Genomic DNA, 21,853 nt, shown 5'->3' on the forward strand with positions numbered 1-21,853 from the left:
AATATGCACAAATGGTCATAGGTTAAAAAAATAATTAAAAGTTTAAAACATGTAATGTATTCAGAATTATGTACAGTGTTGTGGGCAGTGTTGAGAAAATGAAAAAAAGAATGGAATTTAATAATAATAATAATAATAATAATAATAATAAGGGGTGGCACAGTGGTGTAGTGGTGAGCACTGTCACCTCACAGCAAGAAGGTCCTGGGTTCGAGCCCAGCGGCCGATGAGGGCCTTTCTGTGCGGAGTTTGCATGTTCGCCCCATGTCTGCGTGGGTTTCCTCCGGGTGCTCCGGTTTCCTCCACAGTCCAAAGACATGCAGGTTAGGCTAATTGGTGGCTCTAAACTGACCGTAGGTGTGAATGTGAGTGTGAATGGTTGTTTGTCTCTACGTGTCAGCCCTGTGATGATGTGACGACTTGTCCAGGGTGTACCCCGCCTCTCACCCATAGTCAGCTGGGATAGGCTCCAGCTTGCGTGCGACCCTGTACAGGATAAGCGGCTACAGATAATGGATGGATGGATAATAATAATAATAATAATAATAATAATAATAATAATAATTCACTAAATACCGAAACCTGAAAGTGGAGATTGAAAGACTATGGGAAAAGAAAGTCATGGTAGTGCCAGTTGTGGTCAGAATGCTGGGAGCAATACTCAAAGACTTTGAAAAACATCTGAAGACATTGGAGCTCAACAAGATCACACCACGACAACTTCAGAAAGCAGCATTACTAGGAACTGCATACATCTTGTGCAAGTACCTCCAAAATTCATAGGTCCTTGGATAGACTCAAACTTGGGGGTCCAAAACTGCCAGTTCAAGACACCCAGTGGACTGAGTTTAGCAGATAATAATAATAATAATAATAATAATAATAATAATAATAATAATAATAATAATAATGGAAAGTAGAAAGAAAGAGAAAGTGCTTGGATGAGAATTACATAGGTAACTGCAATGTATTACTTACTGCATCAATAAGATATCTAAAATAGCATTTGTTGTCCTGTTTTTATCTAATTGTATAGAACATATTCAAAGAATAATGAAATGAAAGGAACCAATAATTACAAACTTTTGAATGCGGATCTGAGCTGCATGACCCTTTTGACCATGTGATTTGGTCAATGCAACCCATCTCTGCACTTTGTCATGCTGAACACAGTGATGGATTGGTGATCTCAGCACCGCACTGAGCTCCACTAATTACAAAGCTGAAAGCAAAAAGCAACCAAGAGGGAGCGCTGAAAGCCCAGCCTTGAGGAAATGAGAATTTATTTTAAAAGCCTACTCTTCTTTCAAAATCTGGATCTGCCTCTCTGAATCCGTTCTGCTCTCTTCACCCCCACCTACACTTTCTGTGCTATATATGCCATTAGAGTAACAGGTAGGCAGACAGGCTGCCCAGCAGAGGAGCAGCAGGCTTTTAAGCTTTCCCTTTGGAGATGAGTGTGCCATCCACGCATTGCACCAGGGCCACTGAGCCCTGAAAGGTGTGTGTGTGTGTGTGTGTGTGTGTGTGTGTGTGTGTGTGTGTGTGTGTGTGTGTGTGGTGGGGGGGTGGGGGTTGAGTTGTGACCCACGTGAGAATGGGTATGTGGTTCAGGAATGAGGTGTCTCCAATAGATTCTTTTATTGTGATGTGTAGCGTGTGTGGAGTGCTTTGAATAAAATGTTCCTGAATTTAACATAAAGAATTGAAATTACAAATGTATTTGTTTGACGGTCTTAGCTATAAGTATGGCTTAGACATAGTGTGAATGTTTGCAACAGTATTGAACATTAGTACTGAAGGGTCTGAATTATAATTAGCTTGTGTATATTGATTTGTATTTTTAATCAAATCTTCCTACGCCGCTATCTCTATGTAGTAATTTTCCTTTATAATTGCATGATATTATCGTGCAAAAACAATGTGTTGTATAAAAATAAAATATGTGATAGAGACCTGTGACTGCTAAAAGGATGGTGTACTGGAGCTTGTGGTTTATTTGGACTTGAGAAGTTGGCAGCTGCTGCATAAGTTTTGCAGAGATTATTCCTGCCCTTAGTGGGGCTCCTTATAGCACATATCTTATGCACTGGCGATTGATCTCATCTCATCTCATCTCATCTCATTATCTCTAGCCGCTTTATCCTGTTCTACAGGGTCGCAGGCATGCTGGAGCCTATCCCAGCTGACTACGGGCGAAAGGCAGGGTACACCCTGGACAAGTCGCCAGGTCATCACAGGGCTGACACATAGACACAGACAACTATTCACACTCACATTCACACCTACGGTCAATTTAGAGTCACCAGTTAACCTAACCTGCATGTCTTTGGACTGTGGGGGAAACCGGAGCACCCGGAGGAAACCCACGCGGACACGGGGAGAACATGCAAACTCCGCACAGAAAGGCCCTCGCTGGCCACGGGGCTCGAACCCGGACCTTCTTGCTGTGAGGCGACAGCGCTAACCACTACACCACCGTGCCGGCCAATATTGTTATCTCATCTCATTATCTCTAGCCGCTTTATCCTTCTACAGGGTCGCAGGCAAGCTGGAGCCTATCCCAGCTGACTACAGGCGAAAGGCGGGGTACACCCTGGACAAGTCGCCAGGTCATCACAGGGCTGACACATAGACACAGACAACCATTCACACTCACATTCACACCTACGGTCAATTTAGAGTCACCAGTTAACCTAACCTGCATGTCTTTGGACTGTGGGGGGAAACCGGAGCACCCAGAGGAAACCCACGCGGACATGGGGAGAACATGCAAACTCCGCACAGAAAGGCCCTCGCCGGCCACGGGGCTCGAACCCGGACCTTCTTGCTGTGAGGCGACAGTGCTAACCACTACACCACCGTGCCGCCCTCAATATTATTATTATTATTATTTATTATTATTATTATTATAAATGCACATTCGATGAAACAATTATAGATTTTACAAAAAGTTAAGCACAGGGGCGTAACTTTCCTATATTCAATTCAATACTGATTCTGATCAAATGTAATACAATGTTCTGTCAATCCAATGTACATGTACAAAGTCAAAGTTGTAACAATAAAAATGGTACAAATCCAAAAAGCCTGAACAACAACCCAACTTATATACAAGCTATATACAGGTAGACAGTTCAAGTTCAAAGTTACTTTTGGTCGTAGTTAATTGTTACATTGCAGATGTTCAAAACAAAAGAGCTTTGCTGAGTGAAGTCCACAAGTGAAGTCCTCTTGTAAAAGTCTCCGTCACTTTTCCTCACCTCCAAGTAGAACTTTATATTTCTGTTATTGGTCTCTTTTCCAGTTTTTCGATGTCTGTTGGTCTGTTTTTCTCTTGTACATATGTGTGAAGAATATCCAGTGGAGTTTTTGTAGCCTTTTGGGTGTTCAGCGTGTCTTTCTCTTTCAAAATTCTCTCTACATCTTCTGCTTTTAATGAAGTAAATCTTGCGGCCATGTTTGTGTACAAACTGTGACAGCCATTCACTAGTGCAGAAGTTTTACATCTCCGGCGTGTCTCTTTTCCAGTTTTTCGATGTCTGTTGGTATGTTTTTCTCTTGTAAATATGCATGAAGAATATATAATGACATTTTGGGAGCCTTTCAGATGTTCAGCACATCTTTAGTTTCAGTTTTCAGTTTATTTATTTAATGCTTAAACTTAGCACTGGATTAACCTCGTCTTCTCTCTTTCCCAGCCGACAAAGAAATGATTCTGTGCATGTGCAGCAGAAAAGTTTTGTCATTGGATCTTCACATGAGCTCTGATGTGTGACGTCATGTTGTCTTGACAACGTGTAATATTATAACAATATTGCATGCTCATTCTCCACTGGGGAGAGTGGCGTAATACATGGATGATAAGCGATATGATAACAATATTGCATGCCATTAATAAACCCACTAGAAGGGAATAGAATGCATGTTTTTATTCCATGGAAAAAGTAGCCCATATGTATAATAATGTGGAATATACACTTCCTTGTACAATTGTGGACATCTATGTACTGTATAGGGACCTTTCACCAACATCACAGATTTTTGTTTATCACTCAGCATCTGCCATATTGTCGGGTAAACAAAGAAACAGAGCCGCGACAGCTAAGAATGAAAATTGAGATGACTGCAGCCAGTACAATCTCTTTGAAATGATAAAAAATTTATATTATGCCAGCAGATTGTGTTACATCCAAAAACTGAAACATGCAGGCATCACAGATCCATATAACTCACCCACAAATGTATTTATTTATTAATTATTCTGCACACGGCTCTGGGTATGTGTGTGTGTATGTGTGCTCACTTGTGTGCATGTGTTCACTGCTTCAGATGGGTTAAATGCAGAGGAGGAATTTTGCTGTGCTTGAGTGTACACGTTACAAAAATAAAGGATTCTTCTTAATTTACCCACAAATGTATTTATTCCACTTGAAAAGTGTTCGGCAAACCAACTACTGGATTTGGGACACCATGACATCCTGAACCATTTATTATTTGGGACTTCTAAATACATAGATGCTAAAGGCAGACAAAAATACAGATGCCTACCAATAATTCATGGCAGGTTTTGTGCATGCTGGAATGTTATGGGAAATTCCTAAGAAAGAAAAATACCTTATTACGACAAAGGTAAGCTCAAACGTGGACTTCTATTAGTAATAAACAAGCCAGGGCCGAGATCTAGCATATTTTATGGTGTTTAGTCTCGTCTACATTATCAGTATATAACAAACATGCTGCTAGTCTAGCCAAGCATTAGGTCTGATAAAATATATCGTGTCCAAAGCCCACATCAAGATATACATTTTAACGTTCATACATTTGCCATTTGGCTTTTTTTTTGTAGTGCAGTAGAGCTGCTAAGTATGGCACGCTAAAGTTACTAAAGTTCAGTCCATGTTACCGTACGCCAACTTATGGACTTGTTGAATGTTAACTTGAGTACACTGAGGCTAGATCCAGATCTATGGGATTTTTATAACTGAATGACCTTGAGCTAGAAAAAGTGTTAGGAGAAATAACAGGTGCACAGAGCTTTCATACTAACCTGATGTAAAATGTTCTCCACACACACGGGAATGTTTTGCTGACATCCAGTCTTCCCGTTTAACTGCAGTTCGCCATTTTTCTTGCCTTTCTGGGCTCGCCGGGAAGCTGTGAAAAGTTAAACCAGGCTTAATTCCACGTCTGTTATTACATCCAAAAGCACTACAGCTCTCTGGCATTGTTCTTTTAGATGCAACTTCTATAAGTTTATCTGTAGATGTTTACTGAATTGGGCTTACAGTCACTCGCATACACTTGTGCCGCTACTGTGCCGGTTGTTGTCAAACACAAAGCTTGCCCCGCAATATGGCCATATAAACAAATCCGCAGTTATGATGACATCATGTGAAAGGCCCCTATACACTGTATGTGTACAAATAGTCTTATACTGTTGCATCTTATAAAAGCAGTGGCCACAGAGTCACCTTATTGGCCAGCTCCTAACTGACCAGTACAGTGTTTTAATTGGGTACTAGGGAAAAGTCTTCATTACTGATTACATTAAAAAATGTTATTTATGGATAAATATTTAACTGACTTACACAAGCTGCAAATGTGATATGAATCTGTAATGGCATATGCATTCATCTGTAATGGTAGCATGTGTATTGGATTAGCATAAATTGGACCAAAAGGAAGGACGTGTCTTTCCAAAATCTTAATTTGAAAAAAATGACTCATGGCACTGGTGTTACCTGTTCATGACTCAACCATATGGCATTTCATTGGTTTGTAATTAAACTGGTCTTGCAACATTCCCCTGGTCTTTTTTTTCCCCTTCAGTTGATCACATAATTGTTGTTTTGAAATGTATTCAATGCACTGGCATGCATGAATATTTTTCTTGTATGGTCCTTTCCTGTCCATCCTTGTCCTCATTCATTGACTATAGATAAAATCAACAACATTTGTTCAAGCCCAAGTGTTACGCTTTACATTCAAAAAGAATTTTAACTGATCTTGAGCAGTGTTTGTCATGCTGGGAGCATGTGGAGAGTTTCAGAGAGGGGGGCAGCATGCTGAGTTGTGCTGTGTTGGGGGGGAGAACCCTTTAGCACCTTACTCTGTGCATTCCCAGCAGCATCATTCAGACCCTTACTGTGCTGCTGCAGGAGGCAAAAGTGGCTGTGGATGAGAGAAGATCTCTGCAGACGCAGGTCCAGTTGGCTGAGGCTGCGCAGAAGCAGGCACGGGGGATGGAGATGGACTATGAAGAGGTCATCCACCTCCTGGAGGAAGAGATAGCAGAGATGAAGTCTCAGAGAGCAGAAAAGTCAGACCAATCCAAGGTATAGTCTAGGAGTAAAAAAGAAAAACAGTCTCCCAGCCACTAAAGTAAAGACATTAGCCCACTCCTTTAACTCCCACTTCCTGTTTCCTGCTTAGATCCAGTTCAGGTTTTCCCTTTCTCCTGTACCATGAAAAGTAGGTCACTGTTTGCTTTGTATTATTCAGTAACTAGGCTGAAGTGCAGTGAAGGCTTTTAGTGTGATCTTGCTGCTTGACGTGGGTTGATGAAGAAAAATCTGGTTAGCAGCCTCACAGGTCACAGAAGAATCTCATTTATGTTATATTGTGAGATCATAATTTTTCACCAAATGGAAAGTGGAAAGTGGAAAAACATGACATACTTTATGTCTCTGAAAAGCTTACCTGCTTTCAGGCCTGGGAAACACCACAAGAAGTCAGATTTGCACATTTTTCTTGATTATAGTATATTTAAGCAGAATACCAAAAAAAAAAAAAATGCTGAAAAAGAAACATTGATGTATAGTTGCAAAAATTGTCCAAAAAACATAAATAAATGCATACCCAAATACATATGTTTTGCATCAGTATTGTTAGATTGTAGAATTTTCCTTTGGGCATTACCATTTGGATCACACATTCATGCAGGCACAAAGTGTCACTGGGTTTTAATGAAACTTCATGCATGCAGCTGATGTGATACCACTTTACGTTCTAACTCCTGTAAACTCTTTTCTTCCTTCAACCACCCCTTCCTTCAAAAGTGCTGTGTATAAAACCCCATAATATTCTACATGCCCTCTTTTTTTAATCAGTTTTATAATATTTTCCATTAAAATCTACTGTTAAATCTACCATTCATGCTAAATCCTAGGATTCACACTGGACACCACACACGGCAACATGTCTGTGTAATGTACCAGTTTAATGCAATTCATACAGTTAGTATGAGGACTACTTTTGTGAACAGAGCAGCAGCATGTTTCACTGTTATGAAGAGATTGTAACTTGGACAGTTCAAGTTTAAAGAATAATTACTGCAAAGTTCATTTATAAATGTGATATGACATGAAAGAATGAACAAATTGCAGATTTGTGTGACTGTTGATTGTGATTTTTCAGTGTAGTTCAGAATATACAGAATTGCAAAAAAATGAATGAATTACTATTCAGTTTATGCTCATGGGTGCAAGTAAAAAGGAAGAAAAAGGGAAATGGCAAGGGAAAAGAAAAGGAAAGAAAAAAGAAAAAAACAGCAAGACATCGATTTGCATCCCCCCCTCCCCCAGGTATACAGAGTGAATTTAAAAGTTATTTAAAACTGAAAGGTTTCAGATGAATGATAACATTAATACCTTCTAGTAATTTTAATATTTGACACAGGAGGATCAGGCTTTGAAGAAAACGATTGCTCTGCTTGAGTGTCAGTTAAGGAAAAGCGAAGTTGCAAAGAAAGGCTTTGAAATTTCTACTGGCAAACTTCTGCATTTTGTGGAGGTAATGTATAAATGTATAACTGTGCAATAATACTCAACTTTTCCACTCCCACTCTGTTCTGGAGTAAACAGACAATCTACTGAAACAGCTCCAATGTTTTTCAAATGAGCCTGGATCTAGAGCAAACCATAAAGCCACGGTTATAACCTTATATTAACTCTGGTCTTGACCTAAGATCTCAACTTTGCATATTTATTTCATTTCTTCTTCTTTTTTTAAGCAGTTTCCTGGACATTGCAGAGCTTAATGGATATTGCACTCGTATTCATTCATAAGGATTCTATAATTATGGATCCTTAGCTTTCTAATGAGGTTCGACATGGAACTCTCTCTAATAGGGAAAGCCCCTGTTGTTGTTGTTTTCTACACTGAACCTTTAAAATTCCCCCAGAGGACATTTAAGAGTCCTCAGTGGAGTGAATTTTAATGAATCGTCTGCAATTTGAACCAAGTATTTATTTTGTGGCCCTTCAGCACTGCTGTTCATTTACTGGACTTATTCTTTTACCATTTAAGTCAGGGAAGGTTTTATATGGTGTGTGATGAACAGACATTTATAATTGTCATATTAAACATACATAAATACTACATGTAGGAACTCATACATTAATGATATTAATGTCTAATTTTCCCCAAACTCCTCAGTTATTAACTGGGATCTTTTTTGCCAGATCATTCAAGATTTCCTAGAGCATCAAGGATCTTTCACGACTTATAGGTAAGAGAGAGTTTACACTGTAAAAAATTATAACTAGTAACTGTTGATCTCATAAAAGTTTTCAAATTAATTTGACTCTGAGCTTTGGCTTTTGCTAACTAACAAAAACTTATCTGTCCAGCAAACTTTTCTCTGTTGTTGCCTTTACAAGTATTTCAAAAGCATATAACAAGGATTTTTGTGTTGAGGTTATGGCAGACTTATTTTCCTTAATGGAATCCCCATAGATCACTGCAACGTGCATATCTACAGGATTTCTGTGTCTGAGCAGGGTCTGAGCCGTCCGCTGGCCATTTTGTGGACAGAAAGTTGATCATGTTACTGAAGTTGGATGCGAAGCAAGTTCATGTAATATTTGTCAAACCTCAGAAAAGTCAACAACAGTAGTCAAAAGTTGAAAAAACTCAAAAATATTTTGCATCTGTTGCTTTGATGGAATTTTCTCAACATTTGTTTTTACAGTGTATTTTCACCTTAAGTTTTACCCACCAGAGAAGTACACAACAGTTACCCAAAGTTAAAGAATGCTTAGAGATAGAAGTCAGTATGATCCAGGCACAAGAGTAGCAGTAATAGCACTGCTAGCAGAAATGTGCATATGGGGTTTAGCATTCTCTACAGCTCTGACTAAATTTGTATGTATTATATCTCATTGTACCAAATGCTACTTATGAGATAATGTCCTATTTTGGTAACATGATATTATGAGGTTCACAAATAGGCAATATATTAATATATAAACCTTCCTTTACAATAATGAATTAAAACATGAACTAGTCCTTAGAGCATTAGGAAATAAAATACGTTTAGTACCAGTCAAAAGTTTGTATGGCCCCTACTCATTCATAGGTTTTTCTGTATTTTGACTATTTTTGTCAGATATGCGAGGTAAGCGGATGTAAGCGCAGAAGTTTAATAATAAAGTGCAGTGTATATACTGTATATACAGTAGAGAAAACAGGCATTCAGACAAACAGTCCAAATCGGCAGGCAAAATCCAAAATGTGAAACAAGCAAAAGGGTCAGGCAAGGCACAAACAGGATATCAGAGGCAAAGCGAGAACTAGAACGAGAAACAGGCACAGGAATCAAGAAACAGGAAATCAGAAACACTGGTAGTAAGGTTCGGTAATGCATACTGATGTAGCATAATACTTCGCAAAGATCGTGCATCAGCACAGTCCTTAAATAGGTGTACATAGCTCCTTCATTGAGCTCAGGTGCCCATCGTTAATGGTGCATGCATTGGAATCTGCTCGACGCATGCGCAGCCCGGGGCATGCCTTCAGGTGCATGCGCCCCCTCTCAAAGGGCTCCCTCCGGCAGTGAAAATCCATCATTCTTTGCTCTGGTGGGGGTTTGGGCTCAGGCTCAGGACAAGACTTGGACTACTGACTCAGAATGGGCTTGAGCTTGGGACTTGGCTTGGGCAGGAATCATGCTCAGACTCCAGACTTGACTTGGGTCCTGGACTTGGTTCGGATTCAGGACTGAAAGTGGACTCAAGCTCCAGGCTGGATTCAAGCTTTAGAGATGACTTGAGCTTTGGGCTGGACTCTGGCTCCCACTCAGGAGATGACTCAGGTTTGAGCTCTGGATCTGGCTTGGACTCAGGGCTAGACTCGAGCTCTGGAGACGACTCGAGCTCTGGACTGGACTCTGGCTCAAGCTCAGGAGATGACTCAGGTTGGAGCTCTGGAACTGGCTTGGACACAAGGCTGGAAGTGTGCTCGAGCTCAGGGTGTCACAGTCCGGTCCAGTCTATCCATGTCTTAGATTGTGGGACTTCCATGCCGGCTCCAGGCTGGCTCCAGGACAGGAATTCAGTCCTGCCTTGCTGAAAGCCATTTCCTGAAGCGGCACTCCCACACCTGCTACCACTCCTCTCCCATCAGCCAGGGCTTTTTAAGAACTGTTTGGAGCTACTCTATTTGCTAGACTGTCTCTTGTAGACTTTCCTTGTCTGGCTACAGCTCATTGGTATTGTGTCTTCTTGATTCTCCCTGCCTGAGTTTCTCCTTGTTTTTTTGTCTAATTTTTCTGTCCAGTTTTTTGTCCCTGTTTTTGCCTGCCTGTTCTTTTGAATTGTGTCTTTTGCTACCTCTGCCTGGATTTCCCTTGTCCCTGTGTTCATCAGTTTTTCTGAAGCTTTTTCTGTCCTGTTTTTTGTCCCTGATCATGTCTACCTGCTCCTCTGTGTTTTTGACCTCCTGGCCTGTTTTTTTTTTTTTTACTACCGATTTTTGCCTGAGCCCTACTGTACCTTTGCCTTTCTGCCATCTACTTCATTAAAGAAGTTTTCTCTTTACACTGCCTGTTTTCTAAGCCTACTCTTGGGTCCTCACTTCACCTCAGCTCGCCACTCCTGACAGCACAGTCTGGCCAACATGGACCCAGCAGATTTTGCCCAGCTAAAAGCAGCGGTGCAGAAACAGGGAGCTCTCCTTGGGACCCACCAACAGGACATCCAACAGGTGAATCAAAACCTTGCCATCATCTCTGACACTCTCAATCTTCTTGCCACTCAGCTACAACAGCTTCAAGTAACATCTGCTCCTACACAACCTCTTCCACCTACCGCTCCTCCAGCTCCTGCTCCAGCCCTCTTCAGAGAGCCGAGACTTCCTGCCCCACAGCCATACGATGGAGAACCAGGTACCTGCAGATCATTTTTAACTCAGTGCTCACTAACCCTTGAGCTTCAACCACTGGCCTTCCCTACAGAGCATTCTCGAGTGGCCTACACCATCACTCTCCTCACTGGCAAAGCTAGGGAGTGGGGAACAGCTATGTGGGACGCCAATGCACCATGCTGCGCCAGCTTCAAGGATTTCACAGAGGAGATGAGGCGAACCTTTGATCGCTCTCTGTCTGGCAGAGAGGTAGCAAGAGAAATCATGGGTCTGTGGCAGGGTGCCTGGTCCGCTTTTGACTATGCGATTGAGTTTCGCACTTTGGCGGCATCCTGTGACTGGAATGAGAATGCCTTGTTTGACGCATTTTTGAAGGGGCTGTCAGACTCCATCAAGGATGAGCTGGTCTCACGAGAACTGCCACCTGATCTCCCCAGTCTCATGGACCTCGCCAGTCATATTGACTCCCAGATCAGACAGCGGGTGAAAGAAAGAACTTGGACTAGTCTTGCTCCCCCTCAGCCTCCCATTCCTTCTGCTGAGCCAATGCAGGTAGACTGAGTCTGCATCTCACCTGAGGAACAACAGCGCCGTCGGGATATGAGGGCATGTTTTTATTGCAGACAGCTGGGGCACTTCTGCCAATCTTGCCCTTTAAAAGGAAGAGCCCACCAGTGAGTTTAGGGGCCCTGGTGGGAAATGTCCAGAATCAGCCCCCTATCGATTGACCACTACTCCCAGTGGTCATTATCCATGGCAGTCAGCCCCACAACCTCCAGGCACTCATTGATTCAGGGGCTGACAGAAACCTGATCTGCTCGACCACCACCAAGCACCTGGGGATTCCACTACTGGCTCTGAACCCATCCCTCACTGTCCTGACCCTTAACAGTACTGGTCTGACCACCATCACCCATAGAACAGCCTCGGTCACCTTAAGAATTTCTGGCAACCACTCTGAATCCATCCAGTTTTTTGTCATGAGTAATCTCCATGTGCCCATAGTTCTTTGTCTGCCCTGGCTAACTCTACATAACTCCCATGCCAACTGGACTAACAACACCATTTTAGGATGGAGTCAATTCTGTTTATCGTCATGCCTGAGATCTGCCCTCCCTCACACCGAGCTGCTCCAGCCCACCATTGGTGAATATCCTGACCTGTCTAACGTGCCTCCCGAGTATAATGACTTAAAACCTGTGTTCAGCAAGTCTCAAGCTGTTTCCCTTCCTCCCCATAGGCCCTATGACTGTGGAATTGACCTTCTCCCTGGGACTGCACCACCTAAGGGGCAACTTTACTCTCTCTCTCTTTCTGAAAGGCAATCCATGGATAAATACATCACCGAGTCCTTAGCAGCTGGAATTATTTGTCCCTCCTCTTCTCCTGCAGGGGCAGGATTCTTTTTCATGGAGAAGAAGGACAAATCCTTGCACCCTTGCATTGATTACTGTGGGCTAAATGACATCACCATCAAGAACCGTTACCCCCTACCTCTCATGTCTACAGCGTTTGAGTTACTTCAGGGAGCCCAGATTTTCACTAAGCTAGACCTGCGTAATACTTACCACCTTGTGAGGATCAGGGAAAGGGATGAATGGAAGATGGCATTTAACACCTCCACGGGCCACTACTAATATCTCGTGGTTCCATTCAGCCTGACTAATGCTCCCGCGGTTTTCCAGGCCCTTGTTAATGATGTCCTGAGGGACTACCTTAATGTTTTTGTTTTTGTTTATCTGGACGATACATTGATTTTTCCTGCTCCCTTGATGAACACTGCATCCACGTCAGGCAGGTCCTTCAGTGACTCCTGGAAAATAAACTCTTTGTTAAGGCCAAGAAATGTGAGTTCCATAGAAGTTCTGTCTCCTTCCTGGGTTTCATTATCTACCCTGCACAGATTCAGATGGACCCCCTGAAACTCAAGGGAGTTGCTGACTGGCCCACCCTGTCCTCTCAGCGAGAACTCCAGTGGTTTCTTGGGTTTGCGAATTTCTATAGGCAATTCATCAGGAACTTTAGTACGGTGGCTGGGCCTCTCATGGCTCTAACTTCCACCAAGGTCCCTTTCAGCTGGGAGGAAGGGGCCGAGAAGGCGTTCTTCGAGCTCAAATGAAGGTTCACGTCAGCACCTATACTCACCATTCCAGATCCGTCCCGGCAGTTTGTGGTTGAGGTCGATGCTTTGAAGTCAGGGGTGGGGGCCATATTGTCCCAAAGGTCGGCTAGTGACAACAAGCTTCATCCTTGCTCCTTCTTCTCTTGTCGGCTTTCCCCCTCTGAGAGAAACTATGACATTGGCAATAGGGAACTGTTGGCCGTTAAACTGGCCTTGGAAGAATGGAGGCATTGGTTGGAGGGGTCAGACCTTCCCTTCATCATATGGACAGATCACAAGAACCTTGAATACCTCAGGACTGCCAAGCACCTCAATTCTCGTCAGGCCCGATGGTCTCTCTTCTTTTCTCACTTCAAGTTCACACTTTCCTTCTGCCCAGGCTCTAAGAATGGTAAGCCCAATGCCTTGTCCAGAATGTTTTCTCCCCTCCAGGAGGAATCGACCTCCCCTGAGACCATCCTTCCTCCATGGTGCCTGGTGGGGGCCGCTCTGTTAGAGGTGGAAACCCTGGTCCAGAAGGCCCATGAGCAGGACCCAGGGCCTAGTAATGCACCTCCTAACCATCTTTTTGTTCCTGTTTCTGTGCGGGCACAGGCGTTGCAGTGGGGTCATGGTTCCAGAATGGTGTGCCACCCAGGAGCAGCCTGGACTCTGGCAGTCATCCAAAAATGTTTTTGGTGGCCATCCATCAAGGAGGACGTCCAGAGGTTTGTGGCAGCTTGCGACATCTGTGCCAGGAACAAGACTGGCAACAGACCCCCTGCCGGCCTGCTTCCTGTTCCCCACCAGCCCTGGTCACACATAGCCCTGGATTTCATCACAGGACTCCCCAATTCAGGTGGCAATACTTGTATCCTCACTGTTGTCGACTGTTTTTCTAAAGCTGTTCATTTTATCCCTCTGCCCAAGCTTCCCACCACCAAGGAGACCACTGAATTGCTGATACTCCATTTTTCCGTCTACATGGACTCCCCTCTCAGACATCATATCAGACCGTGGACCCCAGTTCTCTGCCCAATTCTGGAAGGCTTTCTGTAAACTCATTGGTGCTTCTCGCAGTCTGTCTTCAGGTTTTCACCCTCAGACCAATGGACAGATGGAACGGGCCAACCAGGAGCTGGAAGTGGCTCTCAGGTGCATGGTGTCCAATGATGCTGCCTCCTGGAGCAAGACCCTTCCTTGGATAGAGTACGCTCACAACTCCTTACCCACCTCTGCTACAGGTCTTTCCCCCTTCCAGTGCTCTCTGGGTTACCAGCCACCACTCTTCCCCATCCAAGAAGAAGAAGTCACCATGGCCTCTGCCCAGATGTTTGTGTGCCACTGCAGGAGAACATGGGCATTGACCAGGAAAAAGCTCCTACATTCTGTCAAGATGTTTAAAGAGCAAGCTGCAAACACTGCTTGGCAGCTCCCATCTATCAGGTGGGGCAGCGGGTAATGCTCTCCACTCGCCACTTGCCCATCAAGATGGTCTCCCGCAAATTGGCTCCCAGGTTCATAGGACCTTTCCCCATCTCCAAGGTAATTAATCCCTGCTCTAAAGACTGTCTTTGCCTGTAATCATGCGCCATATTCACCCAACTTTCCATGTCTTCCAAGTCAAACCCCTTGTCTCCAGGTCTCCAGGTCCCTAACTCATTGGTATTGTGTCTTCTTGATTCCCCCTGCCTGAATTTCTTCTTGTTTTTTTGTCTAGTTTTTCTGTCCAGTTTTTTGTCCCTGTTTTTGTCTGCCTGTTCTTTTGAATTGTGTCTTTTGCTACCTCTGCCTGGATTTCCCTTGTCCCTGTGTTCATCAGTTTTTCTGAAGATTTTTCTGTCCTGTTTTTTGTCCCTGATCATGTCTACCTGCTCCTCTATGTTTTAGACCTCCTGGCCTGTTTTTTTTTTTGACTACCAATTTTTGCCTGAGCCCTACTGTACCTTTGCCTTTCTGCCATCTACTTCATTAAAGAAGTTTTCTCTTTACACTGCCTGTTTTCTGAGTTTGCTCTTGGGTCCTCACTTCACCTCAGCTCGCCACTCCTGACACAGGGCTGGACTCGAGCTCTGGAAATGATTTGAGCTCTGGAGATGGCCTGAGCTCTGGACTGGACTCTGGCTCAAGCTCTGGACTTTACTCTGGTTTGAGTTCTAGAACTGGCTTGGGCTCAAGGCAGGAAGCGAGCTTCGACTCAGGCTCCAGATTGTATTTGGTCTCAGTAGAGGACTCAAGCTCTGGACTTGACTTGGACTCAGAACTTGGCTCTAGTTCGAACTCTGGACTGGACTCAGGCATGGGCTCGAGCTCTGTCAGCGCATTGCTATGGTCCTGGTTAAGACCTGGTGGCAGGATGATGATGACATCTTCTTCACCAGGTGGTGGCAGGACAACGATATCTTCATAACCGGGCGGCAGGGGAATGATGACGCAGATGTCTTCATTGCCGGCTGAGGCAGTGGTCACTCCGTTGTCCTCTAACACAGGTTCTGGAACAGGCTGAGGTTCTGACATTGGCCTTGACTCTGGCATTGGCACTGAAGCTGGCGCAGGCACCGACTCTGGTGTAGGCTCTGATGCTCTAGCTGACCCAGGCACTGGCTCTGGAGTAGACACTGACACAGGCTCCGACACTGGCACTGGAGCTGACTCCGACACTGGTGCTGGCACAGGTTCTGGAGCAGACACTGGTGCTGGCACTGGAACAGATGCTGGTGCTGGCACTGGTTCTGGAGTAGATACTGGTACTGACTCTGGTTCTGGAGCAGACACTGATGCTGACTCTGACTCTGACTCTGGCACTGGTTCTGGAGCAGGCATTGGTGCTGACTGACTCCGACTCTGGCACTGGTTCTGGAGCAGACGCTGGCACTGGCTCTGGCACTGGAACAAATGCTGGTGCTGGAGCTGGCACCAGCTCTGACACTGGCTCTGGTTCAGGCATTGATTCAGGTGCTGGCTCTGGCTGATAAACCAGCTCTGGAATGACAGCCTCCTCTGCTGTCTCTGCAAAGGCCACTGGGGGAACACTAGAGCGACGGCCTCCTCCGCTACATCAGCCACTGGAAGGAGCTCTGGAGTGATGGTCTCCTCTGCTGCATCAGCCACTGGAGGGAGCTCTGGAGCGATGGCCTCCTCTGCTGTATCAGCCACTGGAGGGAGCTCTGGAGTGATGGCCTCCTCCGCTGCATCAGCCACTGGAGTGCTCGCCCCCCCCAAAAAAAAATTCATGGGATTCCTCCTTCTCCAAAGATTCAAACTGGAGCATGGCTAAGAATGTCCGTGAACTCCAAAGGCATGGGTGCTTGACCCTTATTAGATAATCCATCCATCTGCATGCTCATCCAGCAATAAACATGAGGATAAAGCTTACCCAGATGGGTTCTGGTGGCTTGGGCTCTTGGAGGTCTTTATAGAACAAGTCACACTGAAGATTGAATCCCATAGGGTAATATATTCCGTAGTAGGGTGCCAGGGGACTCCAGTCAGACTTCAGCTGGAAATACGAGGTGAGGGGCTGAGACAGAGAAACCCGGAAGCGGCATGAAATGGCGTACTGGAAAACTTCTGCTGCATCCATTGTAAGTTGAAGTATTCTGTCAGGTACGAGGTAGGTGGATGTAAGTGCAGAAATAAGTTTAATAATAAAATGTAGTGTGTGTGTATATATATACAATAGAGAAAACAGGCATTCAGGCAAACAGTCCGAATCACCATGCAAAATCCAAAATGTGAAACAAGCAAAAGAATTGGGTGAGGCACAAACAGGATATCAGAGGCAAAGCGAGAACTAGAAACAGGCACAGGAAACATCAGAAATCAAGCAACAGGAAATCAGAAACAAGGGTAGTAAGGCTCGGTAATGCGTACTGATGTCGCGTAATACTTCGCAAAGATCGTGCATCAGCACAGTCCTTAAATAGATGCGCATAGCTCCTTAATTGAGCTCAGGTGCACATCGTTAACGGTGCGCACGCTGGAATCCACTCGACACGCACGCAGCCTGGGTTGCACCTTCAGGTGCACATGCCACAGTGCACAGGACTGACAATTTTCTACATTGTAGAACAGTACTGAAGACATCAACACTATGAAATAACATGTGGAACATATATGGACTTATGTCTCATCTCATCTCATTATCTCATCTCATTCTCATTATCTGTAGCCGCTTTATCCTGTCCTACAGGGTCACAGGCAAGCTGGAGCCTATCCCAGCTGACTACAGGCGAAAGGCGGGGTACACCCTGGACAAGTCGCCAGGTCATCACAGGGCTGACACATAGACACAGACAACCATTCACACCTACGGTCAATTTAGAGCCACCAGTTAACCTAACCTGCATGTCTTTGGACTGTGGGGGAAACCGGAGCACCCAGAGGAAACCCACGCGGACATGGGGAGAACATGCAAACTCCACACAGAAAGGCCCTCGCCGGCCACAGGGCTCGAACCCGGACCTTCTTGCTGTGAGGCGACAGCGCTAACCACTACACCACCATGCCGCCTATGGACTTATGTGGTCAACAAAAAAAATGTTATGAAAAACAAGATATGTTTCATATTTTAGATTCTTCAGAGTAACCACCATTTACCTTGATGACACTTTGCACACTATTGGCATTATCTTAACCAGCTTCATGAGGTAGTCACCTGGAATGCTTTTCAATTAACAGGTGTGTCTCGTCAAAAGTTAATTAGTGCAATTTCTTGCCTTCTTAATGCATTTGAGATCAAACAGTAAATAGTAAATAATAAAAATACAGTAAATAGCCCTATTCCACAACTGTAATAATCTATATTATGTCAAGAACCGCTCAACTAAGTAAAGAGAAACAACATCCATCATTACTTTAAGACGTGAAGTATCTTTTAATGAATAAAAATAAAGTTGGTTACTGTAGTCGGTGGGGCGGCACGGTGGTGTAGTGGTTAGCGCTGTCGCCTCACAGCAAGAAGGTCTGGGTTCGAGCCCCGGGGCCGGCAAGGGCCTTTCTGTGTGGAGTTTGCATGTTCTCCCCGTGTCCGCGTGGGTTTCCTCTGGGTGCTCCGGTTTCCCCCAAAGACATGCAGGTTAGGTTAACTGGTGACTCTAAATTGACCGTAGGTGTGAATGAGAGTGTGAATGGTTGTCTGTGTCTATGTGTCAGCCCTGTGATGACCTGGCGACTTGTCCAGGGTGTACCCCGCCTTTCGCCCGTAGTCAGCTGGGATAGGCTCCAGCTTGCCTGCAACCCTGTAGAAGGATAAAGCGGCTAGAGATAATGAGATGAGATGAGACTGTAGTCGGTCTTTCACATTTCATTCGCACACTCACGTCCTCCATTTTTCTCTCCTGTTTCAAATTTGTATCCCACAATGCCTTGCGCGAACGGGGAAAGCCCACCACATGATGCATGATGTAGTATCTTGAATTGGGTCATGGTGAAGCAGGAAAAAATAGTGGAGAATTTAGGGCCATGTGGTGCTAAATTCATTAATTGTTCTATTTTAAAAAAACTAATAAAATTGGAAGTCTGTGATTTGAATTCAGTCGCTTTCGGTCCACTAAACAAAAATAATTGGGTGTCAGGGAAAATTCTTTTTATGACCTACACTTGAAAAATCTGAAAGGCAGTCTATATTTAATCATGATATTTATTAAAAGAAGAAGTTAAAAAGATGCTCATTCTTAATGATTATTATAATTAATGGCTATTAATATAATATGACTTGGTCAGAGCATCAACAGTTGTGAAGCTCATTGTGAATGTTTTAACGCCCAATCAGCACAAATACCTAATACTGTACTGTGTACAGTAGTCTCCCGCTGTACACAGTTAGCTAAACACAGACATGTAATGATTATCCATGCTGGATTAAATGGCTGATGCATCTGCATGTGTTAGTGTGTTCAGAATGGGACACATTTGTAAAGACAGAATAAGTCTACAGCTGGTTCTATAAAACAAAATACTGTTTAAAAAATGTTATTATATTTCCTAATGGAAAAAAAGAGCTATAGCATTAGTTAATGTTGTCTCTATCTCATACTTAGATACGATCTGTAAATGTGTATGATAATATACAATGTGCTGTAAGTACTACAGACAAATAATATCAATTCAAAATCAATTCAAGTCAGTTTTATTTTCAGAGCACTTTTAATGATCGACATTGTCAGAAAGCAGCATTATCTGGTTGTAGATTTAGATCCAAATTGTGAAACCCAGAAGTGACAGTAGCAAGGAAAAACTCCCTGAGACAACATGAGGAAGAAACATTGAGATCACTCAAAAAAGAACCTATCCTCTTCTGGGTGATCCCAGATAGTGTGAAATTTTTAAATAATCAAAATTTGTGTGTGGTCATTTGAAAAGTGAGAAAGTAGATTGCTTGCTAGGAAAGCTGTGTATTAGGATATGCTTGAGGCGCCAAATATTAAGGTTATAATGGGAATCAATCAATGAACTAAAAGAATTGAAAATAATCAAATCAAAACAATATGTAATATGTAAGAGCTTCTCAGAATATAACATATGCTTGTAATGCATTTAAACAACCAATACACTCTTGGTAAGAAGTATTTCACACAGCTTTCTTCTAGTGTCCTGAAAGTGTGGCGACTGTGCAATATTTCTACATTTCATAACCCTCTATCTGTGTCAGTGGGCCTGAGTACATGAAGCCCCTTCCCCACTAACATATTCTGTGTTAGGTGCCACACTGGACAATGGGGTGTAGCATTCATGCTGCCTGATCTGTGTTCCTCTGTTCCTTTCATGTCAAAGGCAGGTCATTTCTGTATAGCTTTTATAATGGAAAACATAATAGAAAAAATTACAGTTTTTTCAACACCAGAGTTTGAAGTTGACGTCGATGAGCTCAGAGAAAAAAAAATATTGGATGCAGGAAGGATTGAAGCAGGTCACAGTGTATACAGTATGTACACAGTTATAACATGTTTACAGCAGAATTCCACCATAAATGATAATTATATACATTTCATATTGCTTAAGTAATTTCCCATCAGTGGGTATTTATAGTTGTACTTTTTATCCTGGATATCAGCTCTGTACTGGTAGCCAAAGAGGTTTATTTTTATTTGCACTGTTTGTGCAACTCCAAGGTTCCTGGCTCAATCAGTGACCTGGATGTATTCCATCCATCCATCCATCCATCCATTATCTGTAGCTGCTTATCCTGTTCTACAGGGCCTGGATGTATTTCTTCACAACATTATCGGTGACTGTCTGTGTTGAGCTTCAAATGTTCACATGTTTCCTCCAGGTAATCGATTTTCCTCCCACCTCCCAAAACCATGCTACTTAGTAAATTGGCAATGCTAAAATGCCCATAGGTGTGAATGAGTATGTGAATGTGTGTTCATGATGCTTTGCAATGGACAGGGTGTATTCTTGTCTCGTGCCGTGTTCCCAGGATAAGCTCCAGATCCACTTAGACCCTCAGTGAAGAATCCAGTCATTCATTATCCCTAACCACTTATCCTGTGCAGGGTCGCAGGCATGCTGGAGCCTATCCCAGCTGACTATGGGCGAGAGGCGGGGTACACCTTGAGCAAGTCACCAGACCATTGCAGGGCTGACACATAGAGACAAATAACAATTCACTACCGTAAATTTAGAGCCACCAATTAACCTAACCTGCATGCCTTTGGACTGTGGGGGAAACCGGAGCACCTAGAGGAAACCCACACAGACACGGGGAGAACATGCAAACTCCAGACAGAAAGGCCCCAGTAGGCCACTGGGCTCGAACCCAGAACCTTCTTGCTGTGAGGCGACAGTGCTAACCACTACACCACCGTGCCGCATCTCAGTGAAGAATGCTATAATGAAATACAATCTGTATTGTGATAAAACCCATATTAATGACAACAAGATCATACTCATCTCATCTCATTATCTCTAGCTGCTTTATCCTGTTCTACAGGGTCGCAGGCAAGCTGGAGCCTATCCCAGCTGACTACGGGCGAAAGGCGGGATACACCTTGAGCAAGTCACCAGATCATCGCAGGGCTGACACATAGAGACAAACAACAATTCACTACGGTCAATTTAGAGCCACCAATTAACCTAACCTGCATGTCTTTGGACTGTGGGGGAAACCGGAGCACCCAGAGGAAACCCACACAGACATGGGGAGAACATGCAAACTCCAGACAGAAAGGCCCCATAGGCCACTGGGCTCGAACCCAGAACCTTCTTGCTGTGAGGTGACAGTACTAACCACTACACCACCGTGCCGCATCTCAATGAAGAATGCTATAATGAAATACAATCTGTATTGTGATAAAACCCATATTAATGACAAGAAGATCATACTAATATGTATAAAGTGCCGTCTATTATTTAATTTACACACCACTTCTGAACTAGAATTACTAGTCTTCTGGATAGCCATACCCCATTTGTGTTCTCTGCTTCTTCAAGCCATATAATTGAAGATAGTCATCATCAGGAACAGTGAAAACTAATAAGATGAAAGTCCTGTAGGAGAAATATAATATAAAGGTAACGGAGACCTTTTACATTCACACCACATACAGCCTGCAGCCTGTCAAGCACCTTCAATATTCCCAATTGATTAGCATCATTAGATAA

At 43.7% G+C, this 21,853-nt stretch overlaps 1 protein-coding gene across 1 annotated transcript in view; it reads left to right on the plus strand.

Annotated features, from left to right (window-relative positions):
• Window positions 1–21,853, plus strand: part of stxbp4 (syntaxin binding protein 4) — a 51,446-nt gene that overhangs the window by 16,812 nt on the left and 12,781 nt on the right. The window contains exons 17-19 of the mRNA XM_060939023.1: window positions 6,162–6,338; window positions 7,681–7,794; window positions 8,466–8,512. Coding sequence (XP_060795006.1) covers window positions 6,162–6,338; window positions 7,681–7,794; window positions 8,466–8,512 — 338 coding nt within the window. The remainder of the gene's footprint in view (window positions 1–6,161; window positions 6,339–7,680; window positions 7,795–8,465; window positions 8,513–21,853) is intronic.

This window comes from Neoarius graeffei, chromosome 14 (assembly GCF_027579695.1).
Source record: "Neoarius graeffei isolate fNeoGra1 chromosome 14, fNeoGra1.pri, whole genome shotgun sequence".
NCBI classification, from domain to species: domain Eukaryota; kingdom Metazoa; phylum Chordata; class Actinopteri; order Siluriformes; family Ariidae; genus Neoarius; species Neoarius graeffei.